The 17,800-nt window shown below is 47.4% G+C and overlaps 1 protein-coding gene across 5 annotated transcripts in view; it reads right to left on the reverse strand.

The window, feature by feature from the left end:
- The window catches only part of DOCK2 (dedicator of cytokinesis 2), a 1,661,574-nt gene that overhangs the window by 787,779 nt on the left and 855,995 nt on the right, over nt 1-17,800 (reverse strand). For all 5 annotated transcript variants that reach the window (XM_073649510.1, XM_073649507.1, XM_073649509.1 and 2 more), the window contains one exon: nt 7,350-7,458. In XM_073649510.1, coding sequence (XP_073505611.1) covers nt 7,350-7,458 — 109 coding nt within the window. The remainder of the gene's footprint in view (nt 1-7,349; nt 7,459-17,800) is intronic.

Genomic DNA, 17,800 nt, shown 5'->3' on the forward strand with positions numbered 1-17,800 from the left:
CAGTGATGCGCAACCGTTTTGTCTCTCTGAATTGGAAGAGGCGGGTGGGCCAGTGCCTATGGTCAGCAGCACACCTCAGTACGCATCTGATGATGAGACTCAGGTGCCACTTTCTGTTGCGTACTGTGCTGTCGAGACTACCCAGGAGAAGCAGTTGTTTGAAGAGGGTGGTGTAGATGATGAGGTCCTTGACCCATCATGGCGTGAGGGACAGGAAGGTGGTGGGAGCAGCTCTGAGGAAGAGATTCCCCGAACAGCCCAAAAAGGAGGGAGAGGGAGGGGGCAGACTTGGTTGCCTGTAGCCTCCACTTCGGCACCCATTAGGAGCATGGCTCTTCCAAAATCCAAAGCGGGCGCTCCCAAGACTTGCAGTGCCTGGTCCTTTTTTGACACAGTTGCAGATGACATTTGCTTTGTCAAATGCAAGCTGTGTAATCAGAAGGTGAAAAGAGGGAAAAGTGTCAGCAACCTCAATACCATAAATATGTGGAAACATGTGCGGACCAAGCACGTGGTGGAGTTACAAAAACACACTGAAGACCTAGGCCAACCTACAGCGCCACCTACCACCTCTTCAGCTCGTGTTGTAGCCTCTTCCTCCAGCTCACACACAGCTGGTTCGGCTTCCTCACAGGATCGCCATGGAAGAATCTCTGGCACTGTTGTACAGAGACACAGTGTAATTCCACCCACAGCACCACTTTCCCAGTCATCCTCACACTCCCAGACCAGTCTACAGCCATCGTTAGCACAGGCATGGGAGAAAAGGCGCCCATACTCGGCAAACCATCCCCGAGCACAGACTCTGAATACTGGCATTGCTAAACTACTGGCCCTTGAAATGCTATCATTCAGGCTGGTGGAGACTGACACATTCCGTAACTTTATGGCATTGGCAGTCCCACAATACAACGTGCCCAGCCGATTTTATTTCAGCAGGCAAGCCGTCCCTGCCCTGCAACATTATGTGGAGGGAAAAATTAAACATGCGCTACAAAACGCCGTCAGTAGCAAGGTCCACCTGACTACCGATGCGTGGACCAGTAAGCATGGACAGGGACGATACCTTTCCCTCACTGCCCATTGGGTAAATGTTGTGGAGCCGGGTACAGATCTTGAGAGTGGCGCTGTACGTGTTCTGCCAACTCCAAGGATTGCAGGAATCCAGTCTGTACACACTGACTCTTCCTCATACTCCAGTTCCTCTGAATCAGCGCTGCAGGAGCCGTCACGGTCTACCTCCACATCGACCCGTGAACGGTTACCTGTTATGGTGACCAATATGAGCACAGCCGTGGCCAAACGTCAACAGTCCGTATTAAAATTAATTTCTTTGGGGAATCGAAGCCACACAGCGCAGGAGCTCTGGAATGCCATCAAGCAGCAGAGCGACGTGTGGTTTGTGCCAGCGAATCTCCAGCCAGGCATGGTAGTGTGTGACAATGGCCGAAATCTGGTGGCAGCTCTGGGCCTAGGCAACCTCACTCACATCCCATGTCTGGCACATGTGCTCAACTTGGTCGTGCAGAGTTTTTTGAGGGACTATCCGGATCTTGATGCACTGCTTCACAAGGTCCGCATAGAGTGCGCTCACTTGCGGCGTTCCAGCAATGCAAGATCACGCATTGCAGCTCTGCAGCGCCGATTACGTCTTCCGGAACATCGCATCATATGTGACCTACCCACCAGGTGGAATTCAACGTTACATATGTTGGAGAGGTTGTGTGAGCAGCAGGCAGCAGTAATGGAGTACCAGCTGCAGCAGGCGCAAACAAGTCGCAGTGCGCGCCGTTCACACTTCACCACCACTGAGTGGGCCTCTATGAAGGACATTTGCCACGTTTTGCGTGCCTTCGATTATTCCACGCGGATGGCGAGTGCAGATGATGCACTAGTCAGCATGACTATCCCCCTTATCTGCTTGCTTGAAAAAACACTGCAAGCACTAAGGGACGAGGTTTTGGAAGAGGTGGAGGATGAGGAGTCACAAATGCCATCTGCTTCTCTACAGTCTGCGCAACGTGGTTCCTCACAAAGGCCTAGGCAGGGGACACTTTGTGAGGAGGATGAGGAGGAGTCAATGGATGAGGAAGACATCTGTCCAGAGGAGGGAGGTACACAATGCTCTAGTAGTCAGTATCTAGAGCGAGGGTGAGGTGATGCAGAGCAGGCAGAGATCACGCGCTTCTTGGCCAGTTGGCAGTCTGCAGCACATGGTTGATTTCATGCTGCAGTGCCTGAGAAACGACCGCCGCATCGCCCACATTCTCAACACGGCTGATTATTAGGTGTCCACCCTCCTAGATCCTCGCTACCTGGACAACTTACAAAGCCTCATAACACCGTTGAACCGGGAGCGTAAAATGCGGGAGTACCAAGACGCACTGGTGCATTCCATCATGTTCTCCATTCCAACCGAGAGCAGTGCTGCTAGTGCTTTACAAAGCAGCTCAGTGCGTCGAGGCAGTGGAGGAAGCTCTGCACAAAGAGGGAGCAGAAGCAGCGCCTCAGCACAAGGCAAGACCAGTATGGCCGAAATGTGGCAAAGTTTTGTGTCCCCGTCGCCACAAATGTCTACACCATCACAGACAGCTCCAGTCAGCAGGAGGCAACGTTTCCATCAGATGGTGACAGACTACATGTCTTGCCCTCTTAGTGTACTCCCAGACGGCTCTTCTCCCTTCAAGTTTTGGGTCTGTAAGCTAGATACATGGCCAGAGCTAAGTCAGTATGCATTGGAGGTGCTAGGTTGCCCTGCTGCTAGTGTATTATCGGAACGCGTCTTTAGTGCCGCAGGTGGTGTACTAACAGACCGTCGCATGCGACTATCCTCCGATAACGTTGACCGGCTTACTTTTCTCAAAATGAACAAGGCCTGGATCTCTCATGAATTTGCCAGTCCTCTTCCAGAATAAATAATTGTTTGCAAAAGTATCCAGGTCTAATGTTCTGTTCATGTTTCTACCACCTGAACTGTAATCCCTGAGCTCCAACACCGCCAGTTGGCGCTCGGAAGTGCCGTCTGCAGAGTCAACACTTGCTGCCGTGTTATTGGGGTTCAGTAACGTCAGCTGTTCCCCTGCTGTGCGGACGGCAATTTCTCCTGACTGTCCATATTCTCACTACTACAGATTTTAAAGTTGCTCCAATTACACCTCTGGCTCCTCTGTTTTCAGTATAATCCCTGAGCTCCAACACCGCCAGTTGGCGCTCGGAAGTGCCGTCTGCACAGTCAACACTTGCTGCCGTGTTATTGGGGTTCAGTAACGTCAGCTGTTCCCCTGCTGTGCGGACGGCAATTTCTCCTGCTCTGTCCACATTCTCACTACTACAGATTTTAAAGTTGCTCCAATTACACCTCTGGCTCCTCTGTTTTCAGTATTATCCCTGAGCTCCAACACCGCCAGTTGGCGCTCGGAAGTGCCGTCTGCACAGTTAACACTTGCTGCCGTGTTATTTGGGTTCAGTAACGTCAGCTGTTCCCCTGCTGTGCAGACGGCAATTTCTCCTGCTCTGTCCACATTCTCACTACTACAGATTTTAAAGTTGCTCCAATTACACCTCTGGCTCCTCTGTTTTCAGTATTATCCCTGAGCTCCAACACCGCCAGTTGGCGCTCGGAAGTGCCGTCTGCACAGTCAACACTTGCTGCCGTGTTATTGGGGTTCAGTAACGTCAGCTGTTCCCCTGCTGTGCGGACGGCAATTTCTCCTGCTCTGTCCACATCCACTGTACTACTGATTTAAAACCTCCTCCAAATACACCTCTGGCTCCTCTGTTTTCAGTATTATCCCTGAGCTCCAACACCGCCAGTTGGCGCTCGGAAGTGCCGTCTGCACAGTCAACACTTGCTGCCGTGTTATTGGGGTTCAGTAACGTCAGCTGTTCCCCTGCTGTGCGGACGGCAATTTCTCCTGCTCTGTCCACATCCACTGTACTACTGATTTAAAACCTCCTCAAAATACACCTCTGGCTCCTCTGTTTTCTGTATTATCCCTGAGCTCCAACACCGCCAGTTGGCGCTCGGAAGTGACGTCTGCACAGTCAACACTTGCTGCCGTGTTATTGGGGTTCAGTAACGTCAGCTGTTCACCTGCTGTGTGTCCGGCAAATTCTCCTGCTTTGTCCACATCCACTGTACTACTGATTTAAAACTTGCTCCAATTACACCTCTGGCTCCACTCTGTTTTTAGTATCTACCCTGGGTTCCAGTACCGTCAGCTGGTCCTCGGTAGCTCCATTTGCTCTTGTACCTTCTACTACCCATCCGGGTTCCAGTACCATCAGCTGGTTCTCGGCAGTGACTTTGGCACGGGTACTCCCTCCTGCCCAGCTTGGTTCCATCACGCCAGCTGTTTCCGGGTAGTGTCAACGTCACTTTGCCTCCAATGCGTTGTCCTGTCGGGTTAGCCGACTCTATGGTGCCTGCAGTTTAGGTGACTCCTATGTGGGCTGCGGGATCAGGCAATGAAGGCTGGTTCCATAGTGCCAATAGGACAAGCACCCCCTGTAGGACTGTGGGTTTTGGTAACTGCGGCCGGCTCGCGGCCTTGAACTTTTTTTTACATGGGTACCTTCTGCTACCCATCCGGGTTCCAGTACCGTCAGCTGGTTCTCGGCAGTGCCTTTGGATTAGGTGCCTCCTTCTCGGTATCCAAGTTCCACCAACGTCTGCTGGTCCTTGGTAGTGCTTTCTGGCACAGGTACCTCCTGCTTAGTAACCGAGTTCCAGTACCGTCAGCTGGTCTTCGGCAGTTCCATTGGCTCTTGTACCTTCTGCTACCCATCCGGGTTCCAGTACCGTCAGCTGGTTCTCGGTAGTTCCTCAGCTTTCTTGTACCTTCTGCTACATTTCCAAGTTCAAGCTTTTTGAAATGGTTCTTGGTAATCACTCTGGATCTCCCTGACGAGGACCCTGAAGACGAGGACCCCGAAGACAACGACCCTGAAGACGAGGACCCTGAAGACCACCCCGAAGAAGACGAGGACCCTGAAGACCACCCCGAAGAAGACGAGGACCCTGAAGACCACCCCGAAGAAGACGAGGACCCCGAAGACGAGGACCCCCGAAGACGACGACCCTGAAGACCACCCCGAAGAAGACCAAGAAGATGACCCTGAAGAAGTTGACCAAGAGGACAAAGAAGAGAAGACAAGCACCAAGATACAGAAGAACAAGAGACAGAAAACCAAGAAGCAGAAATACAAGAAGCTGCAGAACAAAAAGCAGAAGAACATTAAGCATAAGACTAAAAATCAGAGCAAAAGATAATATCTAAATTATAAGCAGAAGATGACTAAGCAGTGTATGGGGGTGAGTCCGTTCCTCCTCGTGGTGCCCCTGGAAAAGACCTGCTGCTGCAGGCCAAACGGAACGCGGACAAATCCTGTTGTAAATCTTTTGTGACGGGCAGAACGAAAGGTGTAATGTCCAACCTTTTATAGATAACAACTACATTAATGCCTGTCACAAATAAGAATATGATGAAGAAGAAGAATATGAAGAAGATGAAGAAGTAGAATATGAAGAATGTAAAAAAAAAGAATAATAAGAAGAAGGTGAAGAAGAAGAAGATGAAGAAGGTGAAGAAGAAGAGGATGAAAAAGATGCTGAGGATGATGAAGGAGAAAGTGTGGGAGAAGTAAAAAAGAAGGTGAAGAGCATGGAAGTAGTGAAACATAAATATCTGACAAAATATAAAAATACTTAACATAGTCAATATTTCCGTAACTCAGAACGTCTTAAAAAAAATATTAATTCCTGCTATTTCATTTGATTGGGCTAAACCTCTATGCCTTTATTGTCTCCCCCACCTCCCCCAATACATTCTACATTATTCTTAGTTGTTTTCCTTCATGTAGAATTAACCTACAAGGAAAGAAAGGGTTTATTTTCATTCCGATATTTTTGTCCCATTGACTTGCATTGGTTTCCGGTATCGGAATCGGCGATATCCGATACTTTTTCGGTATCGGTCCGATCCAATCCGATCCGATATTTCCCGATATCGGAAGGTATCGCTCAACACTAATGTTGGGGTACACAGTTCAAGGGTAGAAGGGATGCACAGGAAAAATCTTGTATGCTATTGTAGGAAGAGGAGAGAAGACAAGAGTAGAGAAGGAGATCTTGTGAGGATCGGAGGTTGCGTGCTGGTATGCATCGGGAGACTAGGTCACAGATATATGGAGCAGACAGGTTGTGGATGGCTTTGCATGTCATGGTTATGGTTTTGAACTGAAGTCTCTGGCCAATAGGGAGCCAGTGAAGGGATCATAGATTGCAATCTTATAGATTGCTGGAGCCAGTCAGCATAGAACAAAGCAGCCATAGAGTGTCCAGAAACCTTCCCACATACTTTTCTTAGCCAGGACTGCTTCTCAGCAGGGTTGGACAGGCCCACCAGAGAATCCTCGGTTGTGCCCTGGCTTCTCCATCAGGAGAGTTCATGATAGCACAAACTTTGCAGCTGCTATGGGGCTCTTGATAAAGGTAGGCCCTCAAAATCAAATCCTCTGATGGGCCCAATGTTTTTCACTGACACTACTTCTCGGTGAGAGTTGTATTTCACCACAGCCATATTCTTTAGCTCAGTGAAAGGACTATTATAGAGGGAATCCATATCTATTCCGGCTGTCATTTCTCCGCCATCAGGTTCCACCCATTGCCCCACACGACCATGCCTGGCTGTATGTTCCTCTGTGGGAGCCACAGATCAGGCTGCTGTGTTACAGCTTTCAACAACTCTGCAGTGGTGGACGGTTTTTCACCTAAGAATTAAGCATATTATCTTCAGCACAGCCGCTTGGTCAAGGCAGTGCTGCAGTGCTTCCAGCTTGTGACTGATGTGGTCATTTTGGAGATAGAGGCCGAACCGGAGGATGTGGTGCAGGAGCTGAGCAATTGATTACATTGAGGTTACATTGGCGAGTTTAGTTATTATATTAAAGAAAGATCCTACTGTGTTTTTATTTATTTATTTGTTTTTTACGTATATTCAAATGTGTATTGGAGTGCGCCCTAATTTTTGGCAGCTCTTGAAATTGTCGCATATGCAATAACAATATAGGAGACACACTCCTTAATAATGGAAAGGACATTTCAAATAGATTCTATTTTCTAGAATATTAACTGTCTTATCTGAAATTATTTTACGAGTCATGTATCGCAGTATAGAGTATTACATCAATCCAGACAGGTATTATTGCCTTATACTGCATGCTGCTGGTGCTGCACAAAAAAATGTAAAATCTATTCTATTCTCTATTGATAATGCTGTCAGATGCATTTACAAATATTATGTGATGAACAGCCTATAAAATAAACGTAGAGAAAAAAAGACACAAACCTGTAATAGGATTATAGTTTTGTGTTCACTCTTCATGAGGTTATTTATAGATACGAAAAGTTTTCTCATAGACTCTTCAAACTCTTCTTGCTCTTTGCATTCATAGAGCCTATATAAACATGTGAAAAATAATATCTATGAAAGAATACCTACAAAATAACAGTAAAGAAGCACACATTGCTATAATAAATGTATAATTTCAAAGACAACAAGACAACCAAAACTGTTCGAATAAGTTCTCACACATACTGTAAAGTCCTCTCCATTAATTTTTTATTGGATAGAACCCGGACTGATGTTATTCAATGGGGCAGTGGTGATGCATGATTTGGTCAGTTAAAAAAATTAGCAGCATGCTGTGATTTCACTTTGAAATTGGTAGCCACTCACCCATTCAAGTCTATGGGTGCACGGAAAACATCGGACTGCAATCAGATGACATTCTAGTGTAGTTCGATTTCCTTGGACTTACTATGTGGATAAAGTTTTTTCTCCATCTTCAACTCTCAGAGTGAGCAGCATGCTGTGATTTTCCACTCACTCATTAAGTCTATGAGAGTGTGGAAAACATCTGAACAGAGTTCAGAGTTTGATCAGAGTTCCATTTGCATAATCGGCCCTATTCTTTTGGATAAGAGAATACATGACCGTCTGACCGTAGCCTTATATTGTAACTCCTTTGATACCAAACTTTTCAACTTGAATTGTGGTGTTTAGTAAACTTCAGGCTTGATACTTTTTTGCTTACTGATCAAGAAAATTGAGTTGTGTGCTTTAGTTAATGTTAATAAGTATTTGGTTAGTATTTGTATTTCAATAATTTTTATTTAATTTTTAATATAAATATGGGGGGTGGAAAAAGAGGGAGGAAAAAATAAGGAATAAGGGGAAAAATATTTATTAAGAGGGAATGAGGAAAAATAAGGAAAATAGGGAAGGAAAAAAGGGAGAACTTAGTTTATACAGTCAAAATAATTACAGTTAATGTAGCACAACATATCAGAGCAACAATAACAAATATTTGTACATAAGCACAAACAGTAAAATATAAATTTCACAAACGAGTACAGTCTGTAAGGTAGGACACATTATTCTGCAGTGAAACTAAATAGTTAGCGAAAAAGCATGATCCCAGCAATCCCATTTTTTTTATTTCTTGTAAAGGTTGTTTATTATAGCATACCTAAGTTCTAATGATTTATATAAAGAGATTTTTTCAAGAAAATTTTAAAATTTAGGCAGAACAGGTTTTTTTCAGAAAAGGGTAATTGAGTAATTGAGTTTTTTCCACAAGAAAGATATGAGTTAAAACTTATCTAAATGAAGGGTCTAAATCTTCCATTTTTAGTGAGAGGAGAGCCATCTGAGGGGTTATAATTAAATTTCTCTTGAGTAGTTTGTTGGTGAAAATTACCCGGCTGTCCACAATTCCTCCAACATAGCAAGGAATATTCTTGATTAATATGGGGTGGTCCAGTAGGGGTATAACACTATTTAACTAGAATTGTATAGTAGGATTCATGCAGAGAAATTGAAATATTAGAATTTTAAGAAAGTTTCAGGGCATTCTCCCATTAATCTGAAGAGAATGAGATACTAACCGTATTTTTGAGACTATAAGACCGTAAGACGCATTTAGGTTTTAGAGGAGGATAATAGAAAAAAAAATTTAAGCAAAAAATGTGGTCACGATGCACTGTTAAGGGGGAGGGGTCTGCAGCTAACACTGGTATAGGGGTAATGTCCCTTAATTCTGATAATATCCCTTATCCTGGTATATATGCCCCACCCCCTTCCTATTATATGTGACCCCCATCTTCATCTTGGTATGCATGGCACCCCTCCATCCTGATATGCATGGCACCCCTCCATCCTGATATGCAAGGCACCTTCCATCCTGATATGCATGACACCCCTCATCCTTATCCTGGTATGCATGGCACCCCTCATCCCTAAACTGGTATGCATCGCATAGCAATCCCCATCCTGGTATGCATGGCACCCCTCATCCCATCTCTATCCTGGTATGTATAGCACCCCTAATCCGTATCCTGGTATGCATGGCATCCCACATCAATATTCTTGTATGCATGGCATCCCTCATCCCTATCCTGGTATGCATGATATCCCTCATCCTTATCCTGGTATACATGGCCCCCTCATCCTTATCCTGGTATGCATGACATTCTTCATCCTTATCCTGGTATGCATGGCCCCCTCATCCGTACATTGGTATGTATGATCCCCCTCATCCTTATCCTCTTATGTATGGCCCTCTCATCCATATCCTGGTATGTATGGCCCCTCTTCCTTATCCTGGTATGTATAGCCCCCTTAACCTTATCCTGGTATGTATGCCCTCCTCATCTTAATCCTGGTATGCATGGCCCCCCTAATCCCCATAATTCTGCACATAAAAAAAATAAACACTCCTACTCACCTTTCTTCTCTCTCCTACAGTGCTGTGTCCTGTCTGGCCACACTGATCTCGCCATGTGAGCCGTGCATGGCTCTCACAAGGAGAGATCAGCTGCCGTAAGTCACTTCTCCCCACACCGAGACTGTGTGCGCGTGTGAGCAGCAAAATTTTGGAAAAAAAAAGTGCGTCTTATTGTCCGAAAAATATGGTAAATCAGTTTCCCAATTGGCCATGTAAGAATTCTCTTTAAAAGAGATATCATTGTTGAAACAATTACACTGCTCAAAAAAATAAAGGGAACACTCAAATAACACATCCTAGATATGAATGAATGAAATATTCTCATTGAATACTTTGTTCTGTACAAAGTTGAATGTGCTGACAAAAAAATCAAACAAAAATCATCAATGTAAATCAAATTTATTAACCAATGGAGGCCTGGATTTGGAGTCATCCCCAAAATTAAAGTGGGAAAACACACTACAGGCTGATCAAACTTTGATGTAGTGTCCTTAAAACAAGTTTAAATGAGGCTCGGTATTGTGTGTGGCCTCCACGTGCCTGTATGACCTCCATACAACACCTGGGCATGCTTCTGATAAGGTTGTGGATTGTTTCCTGTGAGATCTCCTCCCAGACCTGGACTAAAGCATCTGCCAACTCCTGGACAGTCTGTGGTGCAACGTGACGTTGATAGATGGAGCGAGACATGATGTCTCAGATGTGCTCAATCTAACTCAGGTCTGGGGAACGGAGGGCCAGTCCATAGCTTCAATGCTTTCATCTTACAGGAACTGCTGACACACTCCAGTCACATGAGGTCTGGCATTGTCCTGCATTAGGAGGAACCCAGGGCCAACCGCACCAGCATATGGTCTCACAAGGGGTCTGAGGATCTCATCTCAGTATCTAATGGCAGTCAGGCTACCTCTGGCGAGCACATGGAGGGCTGTGCGGCCCTCCAAAGAAATGCCACCCCACACCATTACTGACCCACTGCCAAACCGGTCATGCTGAAGGATGCTGCAGGCAGCAGATCACTCTCCACGGCATCTCCAGACTCTGTCACGTCTGTCACATGTGCTCAGTGTGAACCTGCTTTCATCTGTGAAGAGCACAGGGTGCCAGTGGCGACTTTGCCAATCCTGCTGTTCTGTGGCAAATGCCAAGCATCCTGCATGGTGTTGGGCTGTGAGCACAACCCCCATCTGTGGAAATCTGGCCCTCATACCACCCTCATGGAGTTGGTTTCTAACCGTTGTGCAGACACATGCACATTTGTGGCCCGCTGGAGGTCATTTTGCAGGGCTCTGGCAGTGCTCCTCCTGTTCCTCCTTCCACAAAGGTGGAGGTAGTGGTCCTGCTGCTGGGTTGTTGCCCTCCTATGGCCCGCTCCACGACTCCTGGTGTACTGGCCTGTCTCCTGGTAGCGCCTCCAGCCTCTGGACACTATGCTGACAGACACAGCAAACCTTCTTGCCACAGCTCGCATTGATGTGCCATCCAGGATGAGCTGCACTACCTGACCTGAGCAACTTCTGTGGGTTGTAGTACCACGAGTGTGAAAGCACAACCAACATTTAAAAGTGACCAAAACATCAGCTAGAAAGCATTGGCACTGAGATGTGGTCTGTGGTCCCCACCTGCAGAACCACTCCTTTATTGAGTGTGTCTTCATAATTGCCAATAATTTCCATCTATTGTCTATTCCATTTGCACAACAGCATGTGAAATTGATTGTCAATCAGTGCTGCTTCCTAAGTGGACAGTTTGATTTCACAGAAGTTTGATTTACTTGGAGTTATATTCTGTTGTTTAAGTGTTCCCTTTATTTTTAATTTTTTTGAGCAGTGTATATAGAGTTCTTCTGTTCCAAAACAAATTATGGTTAATATTGCTCAAAAGTGTACCAACCTCCTTAAAATTTGAGGGTGAATTTGACCCTCGATATTTGGACTGTGTCGGAAAGGTAAGGATGAGTTTGATTTATCATTTTACCTTTATTGCAGGTGACATTGGCTTCAACTGGAATGGGCGTGATGGTAAGTATGGCTTAATTTAGTACATTAAAGGTGTTTTAATTTTACATTTGACTTACACTATGGGGTTAGTAATGGAGACGTCTTATAGACGTCTCCATTACTATACCCTATAGCCCCACTGCCACCGCTACAGGGCAGTGGGCAGAGCGAGGCTTAGTGCCAGAATTTGTGCATCCTATGTATGTGCTATGTATGCTCTGAGGGCTGCTGTTTGCAGCCTCAGAGGGGGCCAATATTCATGGCCCCTTCCTAGGCTATTAATATCAGCCACCAGCTGTTGGCATAGCCTTTGCTAGCTATTAAAATAGGGGGACCCCATGTTACTTTTGTTGGGGGGTCCCCCATTTTAATAGCCAGTAAAGGCTACGTATACAGCTGGGGGTTGATATTAGTAGCCTGGGAAGCTCCATGGTTATTACCCCCTTCCCAGGCTAAAAACATCCGCCCCAGCTGTCCGCTTTTCCTCTGCTGGTTAATAAAATTACAGGAGGACCACACAACATTTTTGTTCCAGAAATTTACACATTTATTAATAACCTAGTTGTACCCGGCCACACATTGCTGTGGTTCAGTCTGGTTAAATGAAAAAGAAAGAAAAGAGAAAGCGCACGTTTCTAAAAAATTTTATTTCACAATGCTTGTGGGCATACAATATTTTTTATTGTTCCATTGTCTGTGTAGATATAGAGGTTGTCTGGTTTGCCCACTCTAGAACACGCAACATATAATTGTCCATGTAAGAAGCAATCCATGTCTAGATTTAAATCGCACAATTATCAAGATTGGCCCTGAGCTTTGTTGATTGTGATTGCAAACGACAATCGAATTGGGAATTGCAATCTCTTAAATTGAAGTGGCATATATTTAGTATAGCATGTGTTGGTTTTTATACTTGCATTTTTATTTATATAGATACTAGCTATTGAACCCGTTATATGCCCGGGTGGCGAGCATTTTTATTGGTATATGGTCTCCCATGCTGGTATGTGCTGCCCCCCTCCTGGTATTTGTGCTGCCCCCATCCTGTCCCCACCATCCTATCCTGGTATGCATGGCACCACTCACCCCCAATCCAAGTATGCATGGCACCCCTCAACCCCAATCCTGGTATGCATGGCACCCCTCACCCCCAATCCTGGTGTGCATGGCACCCTTCAATCCCAATCCTGAAAGGCATGACACCCCTCACCCCCAATCCTGGTATACATGGCACTCCTCATCCCTATCCTGGTATGCATGGCACCCCTCTCCCCCAATCCTGGTATGCATGGCACCCCTCACCCTCAATCCTGATATGCATGGCACCCCTCACCCCCAATCCTAGTATGCATGGCACCCCTCACCCCAATCCTGGTATGCATGGCACCCCTCACCCTCAATCCAGGTGTGCATGGCACCCCTCAACCCCAATCCTGGTATGCATGGCACCCCTCACCCCCAATCCTGTTATGCATGGCACCCCTCAACCCCAATCCTGGAAGGCATGGCGCCCCTCACCCCTAATCCTGGTATGCATGGCACTCCTCATCCCTATCCTGGTATTCATGGCACCCCTCACTCCCAATCCTGGTATGCATGGCACCCCTCACCCCCAATCCTGGTATGCATGGCACCCATCACCCTCAATCCTAGTATGCATGGAACCCCTCACCTCCAATCCTGGTATGCATGGCACCCCTCAACCCCAATCCTGGAAGGCATGGCACGCCTCATCCCCAATTCTGATATGTGTGGTACTGCTCATCCCTATCCTGGTATGCGCAGCATCCCTCATCCCCAATCCTGATATGTGTGGTACTCCTCATCCCTATCCTGGTATGTATGGTACTCCTCATCCCTATCCTGGTATGCATGGTAACCCATCCCTCATCCCTATACTGGTATGTATGGTATCCCTCATCCTGATATGCATGGCACCCCTCACCACCAATCCTGGTATGCATGGCACCCCTCAACCCCAATCCTGGAAGGCATGGCACCCCTCATCCCCTATCCTGGTATGCATGGCACTCCTCATCCCTATCCTGGTAAGCATGGCACCCCCTCACCCCCAATCCTGGTATTCATGGCACCCCTCACCCCCAATCCTGGTATGCATGGCACCCTTCAACCCCAATCCTCAAAGGCATGGCACCTCTCATCCCAAATCCTGGTATGCATGGCACCCCTCACTCCCAAATCCTGGTATGCGCAGCACCCCTCATCCACAATCCTGATATGTGTGGTACTCCTCATCCCTATCCTGGTATGTATGGTACTCCTCATCCCTATCCTGGTATGCATGGTACCCCACCCCTCATCCCTATACTGGTATGCATGGCACCCCTCACCCCCAATCCTGGAATGCATGGCACCCCTTATCCCCAATCCTGGTATGATGGCATCCCTCATCCCCAATACCGGTATGCATGGCACCCCTCATCCTCAATCCCGGTATGCATGACTCCCTCATTCCCTATCCTGGTATGCATGGCTCCCTGATCTCCAATCATGGTATGCCTGGCTCCCTCATTCCCAATCCTGGTATGCCTGGCTCCCTCATCCCCAATCCTGGTATGCATGGTACCCCTCTTCCCTATCCTGGTATGTATGGTACTCCTCATCATGGAATGAATGACACCCCATCCTTCATCCTGGTATGCATGGTACCCCGCATCTGACGCGCCCCCTGGGCCGTGGGGTGCAGTCTTTAGGGTTTACTCACAGTTGTTAAATTCCTCAGGTTACACTTTCCGGATTACAACCTCCCACGTCGTGCTGCGTTCACCGGGCAGTGGTTCAGCAATCCCTCAGGTATTTCAAGAGTGCCTGACAGGACCCCATTATATATGTCCTTCTCAGCCATCTTCCTGGGCTGGCCCTCACCCTTCTTGCCCTGCGCCTCACCAAACAATTTCCCAAGCCGGTATCCTCGGATATTTCTGGGCAACCTGGAGTTCCCTGGATCCTATGTGGTTGCCTTTTTGGTGACTTGAGTGCTGATGTGGCAACTGCACCCTGAAAGTACAGAAGCCTCCAGTTTCTAGTTGAACTTTGTAATTCTCACTAGTTAGGGGCCGGTCCCCTTTGTAGCTCAATCCCTCCACCGCTTGGCAGATTCGGGCATACGAGTGGCCTTCAGCACTGCCCATACCCCTGGGATCCTTTCTTCACTCCTGGAGCCTTTCTTCCTGCTCCTTTCCTCCTCAGTCTGTTCTGGGCCTCTCTCACTAGGCCCTCCCCCTGAACAGAGCTCCTGCTCCCTTCACTGTTCTCCCAGACTGTCTCACCACTCCCAAGATGGCTTCCCTATTTATACTCTCCCTCTCTTGTGCTCCCCTGAACTTCTTCCTCCACCGACACCCACTACATGGTTCCCCCTACTTTGGTCCCCCCCCACTCCAGCCAGGGACAGGGCTCAGCAGGAGAGCAACGCATCTTGCCCCTCCTGCTGGTCTGGAGTAGTGTAGTGTTGGATGCAGGTGTTAGGGTCCCGGGCAGCACTCTATCCTTACCTGAAAGTGAGATACCACACCTCTGGGTGAGATGCAGTACCTCTGTGGAGACTGAACCCGCAGGGGTGCCACACATCCCTATTCTGGTATGTATGGTACCCCTCATCCTGGTATACATGGCACCCCTCATCCCACAATCCTGGTATGCATGGCTCCCTCATCCCCAATCCTGGCATGTATGGCCCCCTCATCCCTATCCTTGTATGCATGGCACTCCTCATCCCCCAATCCTGGTATACATGGCACCTCATCCCTTATCCTGGTATGCATGGCACACCCTACCCCCCAATCCTGGTAAGCATGGTCCCCTCACCCCCCAATCCTGGTATGCATGATTTCTTCACCCCCCAATCCTGGTATGTGTGGTACCCCTCATCCTGGTATGCATGGCACTCCATTCCTCATCCTGGTATGCATGGTCCCCTCACCCCATAATCCTGGTATGCATGGTACCCCTCATCCCCCAATCCTGATAGGCTTGGTACCCCTCATCCCCCAATCCTTGTATGCATGGCACCCCTCACCCCCCAATCCTGGTATGTATGGTACTCTTCATCCCCCAATCCTGGTATGCATGGCACCCCTCATCCCCCAATCCTGGTATGTATGACCCCCTTACCCCCCAATCCTGGTATGTATGGCACCCCTCACCCCTGCACACATACAAAAAAAAACACTTATACTCACCTTTCTTCCCTGTGCTCCAGCACTGCTGTGTCCTGTTTTGCCAGAGGCCAGGGGAGGAGTGTGGTGCCGGAGTATGCGCATGCCCATACCGTGCTGTCCGGCACCATTTTACTGAAAACACACTGCAAATGTGTCTTCAGTAAAATGGTGCCGGATAGCGCTATGCGCATGCGCCGATTCCAACGCCTCACTCCTGCCCCGGTCTCCGACAAGAAGAGAGGCGCTATCCTTCACTGTATACTATACTGCCATCACATTTTCTTTTTGATGTGTTCTGCGATTGCTTTTCCCGAGTGTACTGTATTTAATCGATAAGCAGACAGAATGGGATCACTGGGCGAATCCTAATAAAGTTTGTCTTATCTCAATCACGTCTCTATTTCCTATCTGCATAATTTCTGCACTGCTCATATTTCCCATATATAAGAGTACCAATATCACCTTACCAATATTTGTTCTTGCTCCAATGACCAAGCTGGCTGCTGCAGAATCAGGTCACTGGGAACTTCAGCGCTAGGCAGAGGAAAGTTCAGGCACAGGAACCAGAAAGTTGCACTCATAAGACACGGCCGCCGGCAGGACCCAGTTAACTCCACGGGCCCGACAATGTCTTAAAAGTATCACTATGCGTCTTCCAATTAGAATAATTCATACCTCTATCTCTGGGTACTGGTTCTGACTTGGGAGGAATCCTAACAGTAGTTCAGTCCCAGTGAATATCCATACCCCAGAGAGTTGCATTAATTTTGCTATCTGCAAGGTCACCTGTTCACAGTGTAGGGATTGTACTCATTCAGGTGCGATGTGAGGCAAACAGGAGGCATGTTCCTTTAAATGTCCAGTACAGTTTATTGGCTTCATAAACAGGACAGAAAGTAAAATGCAAACTAACAGTCTTTAGTGCAGGCAAAAAGCAAAGTAAACAGTCTTTCTAGCAAAAGTCTCTAGCTAGCCAGTGCTGTGGTCACATAGGCTGGTGTAGCATCCAGTACATGGCCTACTCTGGAGACAACCACACACAGGATGCCTTGTCCCTCCAGAAACACAGACCATGTGCCAAACAACAGCCTCCATTTTATAGTCTAGTAACCACACCCAGAGGTGAGGTATGTGGTGCTGGACCTGCCCATTCTCTCCTAGCAACCCGTAACCCGTCTACCAGGTTCACTAATTAGTCCTCTTAGTGCATGCGTGTACTAGAGAAAATACATTGCGTTATATCACAGAAGACAGCCATCTCTGTGATACATACCTCCCATCGACTATGCGACATTAACCACCTTACACCAGGCATTCAGAATTGGGATGACATGCATCAGGATTCCAGTTTTCTGACTTGTGCAGTAAGTATAAATCAATATCATGTCCAATCTCTCCAGTCTCAACAATGCAATCAGTTGTTAGAAACTGTGACACTGGTGGTTGTGGACCCACTGCACTATGGGCCGGGCTTACCCTGGAGGGGTGTAACTAAGTGACTACTGAGTATTCACTAGAGCCTCTGATGGAGAGGATATGGTTGGTTGCTGGTAGTCACCAGGTACCACTCCAGGGCAGTCCCTGAGTCTGCAACAGCTGACTGGAAGATCAGAGACAAGGGTATGAGGTACAGCTGGACCAAGACAAAATCATAGTCATGCAATCTGAGGTAAAGGCAGGCAGCCTGGGTTCAATATAAATAGCTGAAGGGGGCGTGGCCTAGCAATGGCGCAGGACAGAAGCATGGTGTGAGAGCTCCTGCTGCACACATAGAGAAAACCAGCATCTGACAGTCTAAAATCATCTGGGGAGAGCTCTGGAGGCACCACA

The sequence above is a fragment of the Phyllobates terribilis genome, unplaced genomic scaffold (genome assembly GCF_046119375.1).
Source record: "Phyllobates terribilis strain yellow unplaced genomic scaffold, ASM4611937v1 Scaffold_10__3_contigs__length_209671492, whole genome shotgun sequence".
Taxonomy (NCBI): Eukaryota; Metazoa; Chordata; class Amphibia; order Anura; family Dendrobatidae; genus Phyllobates; species Phyllobates terribilis.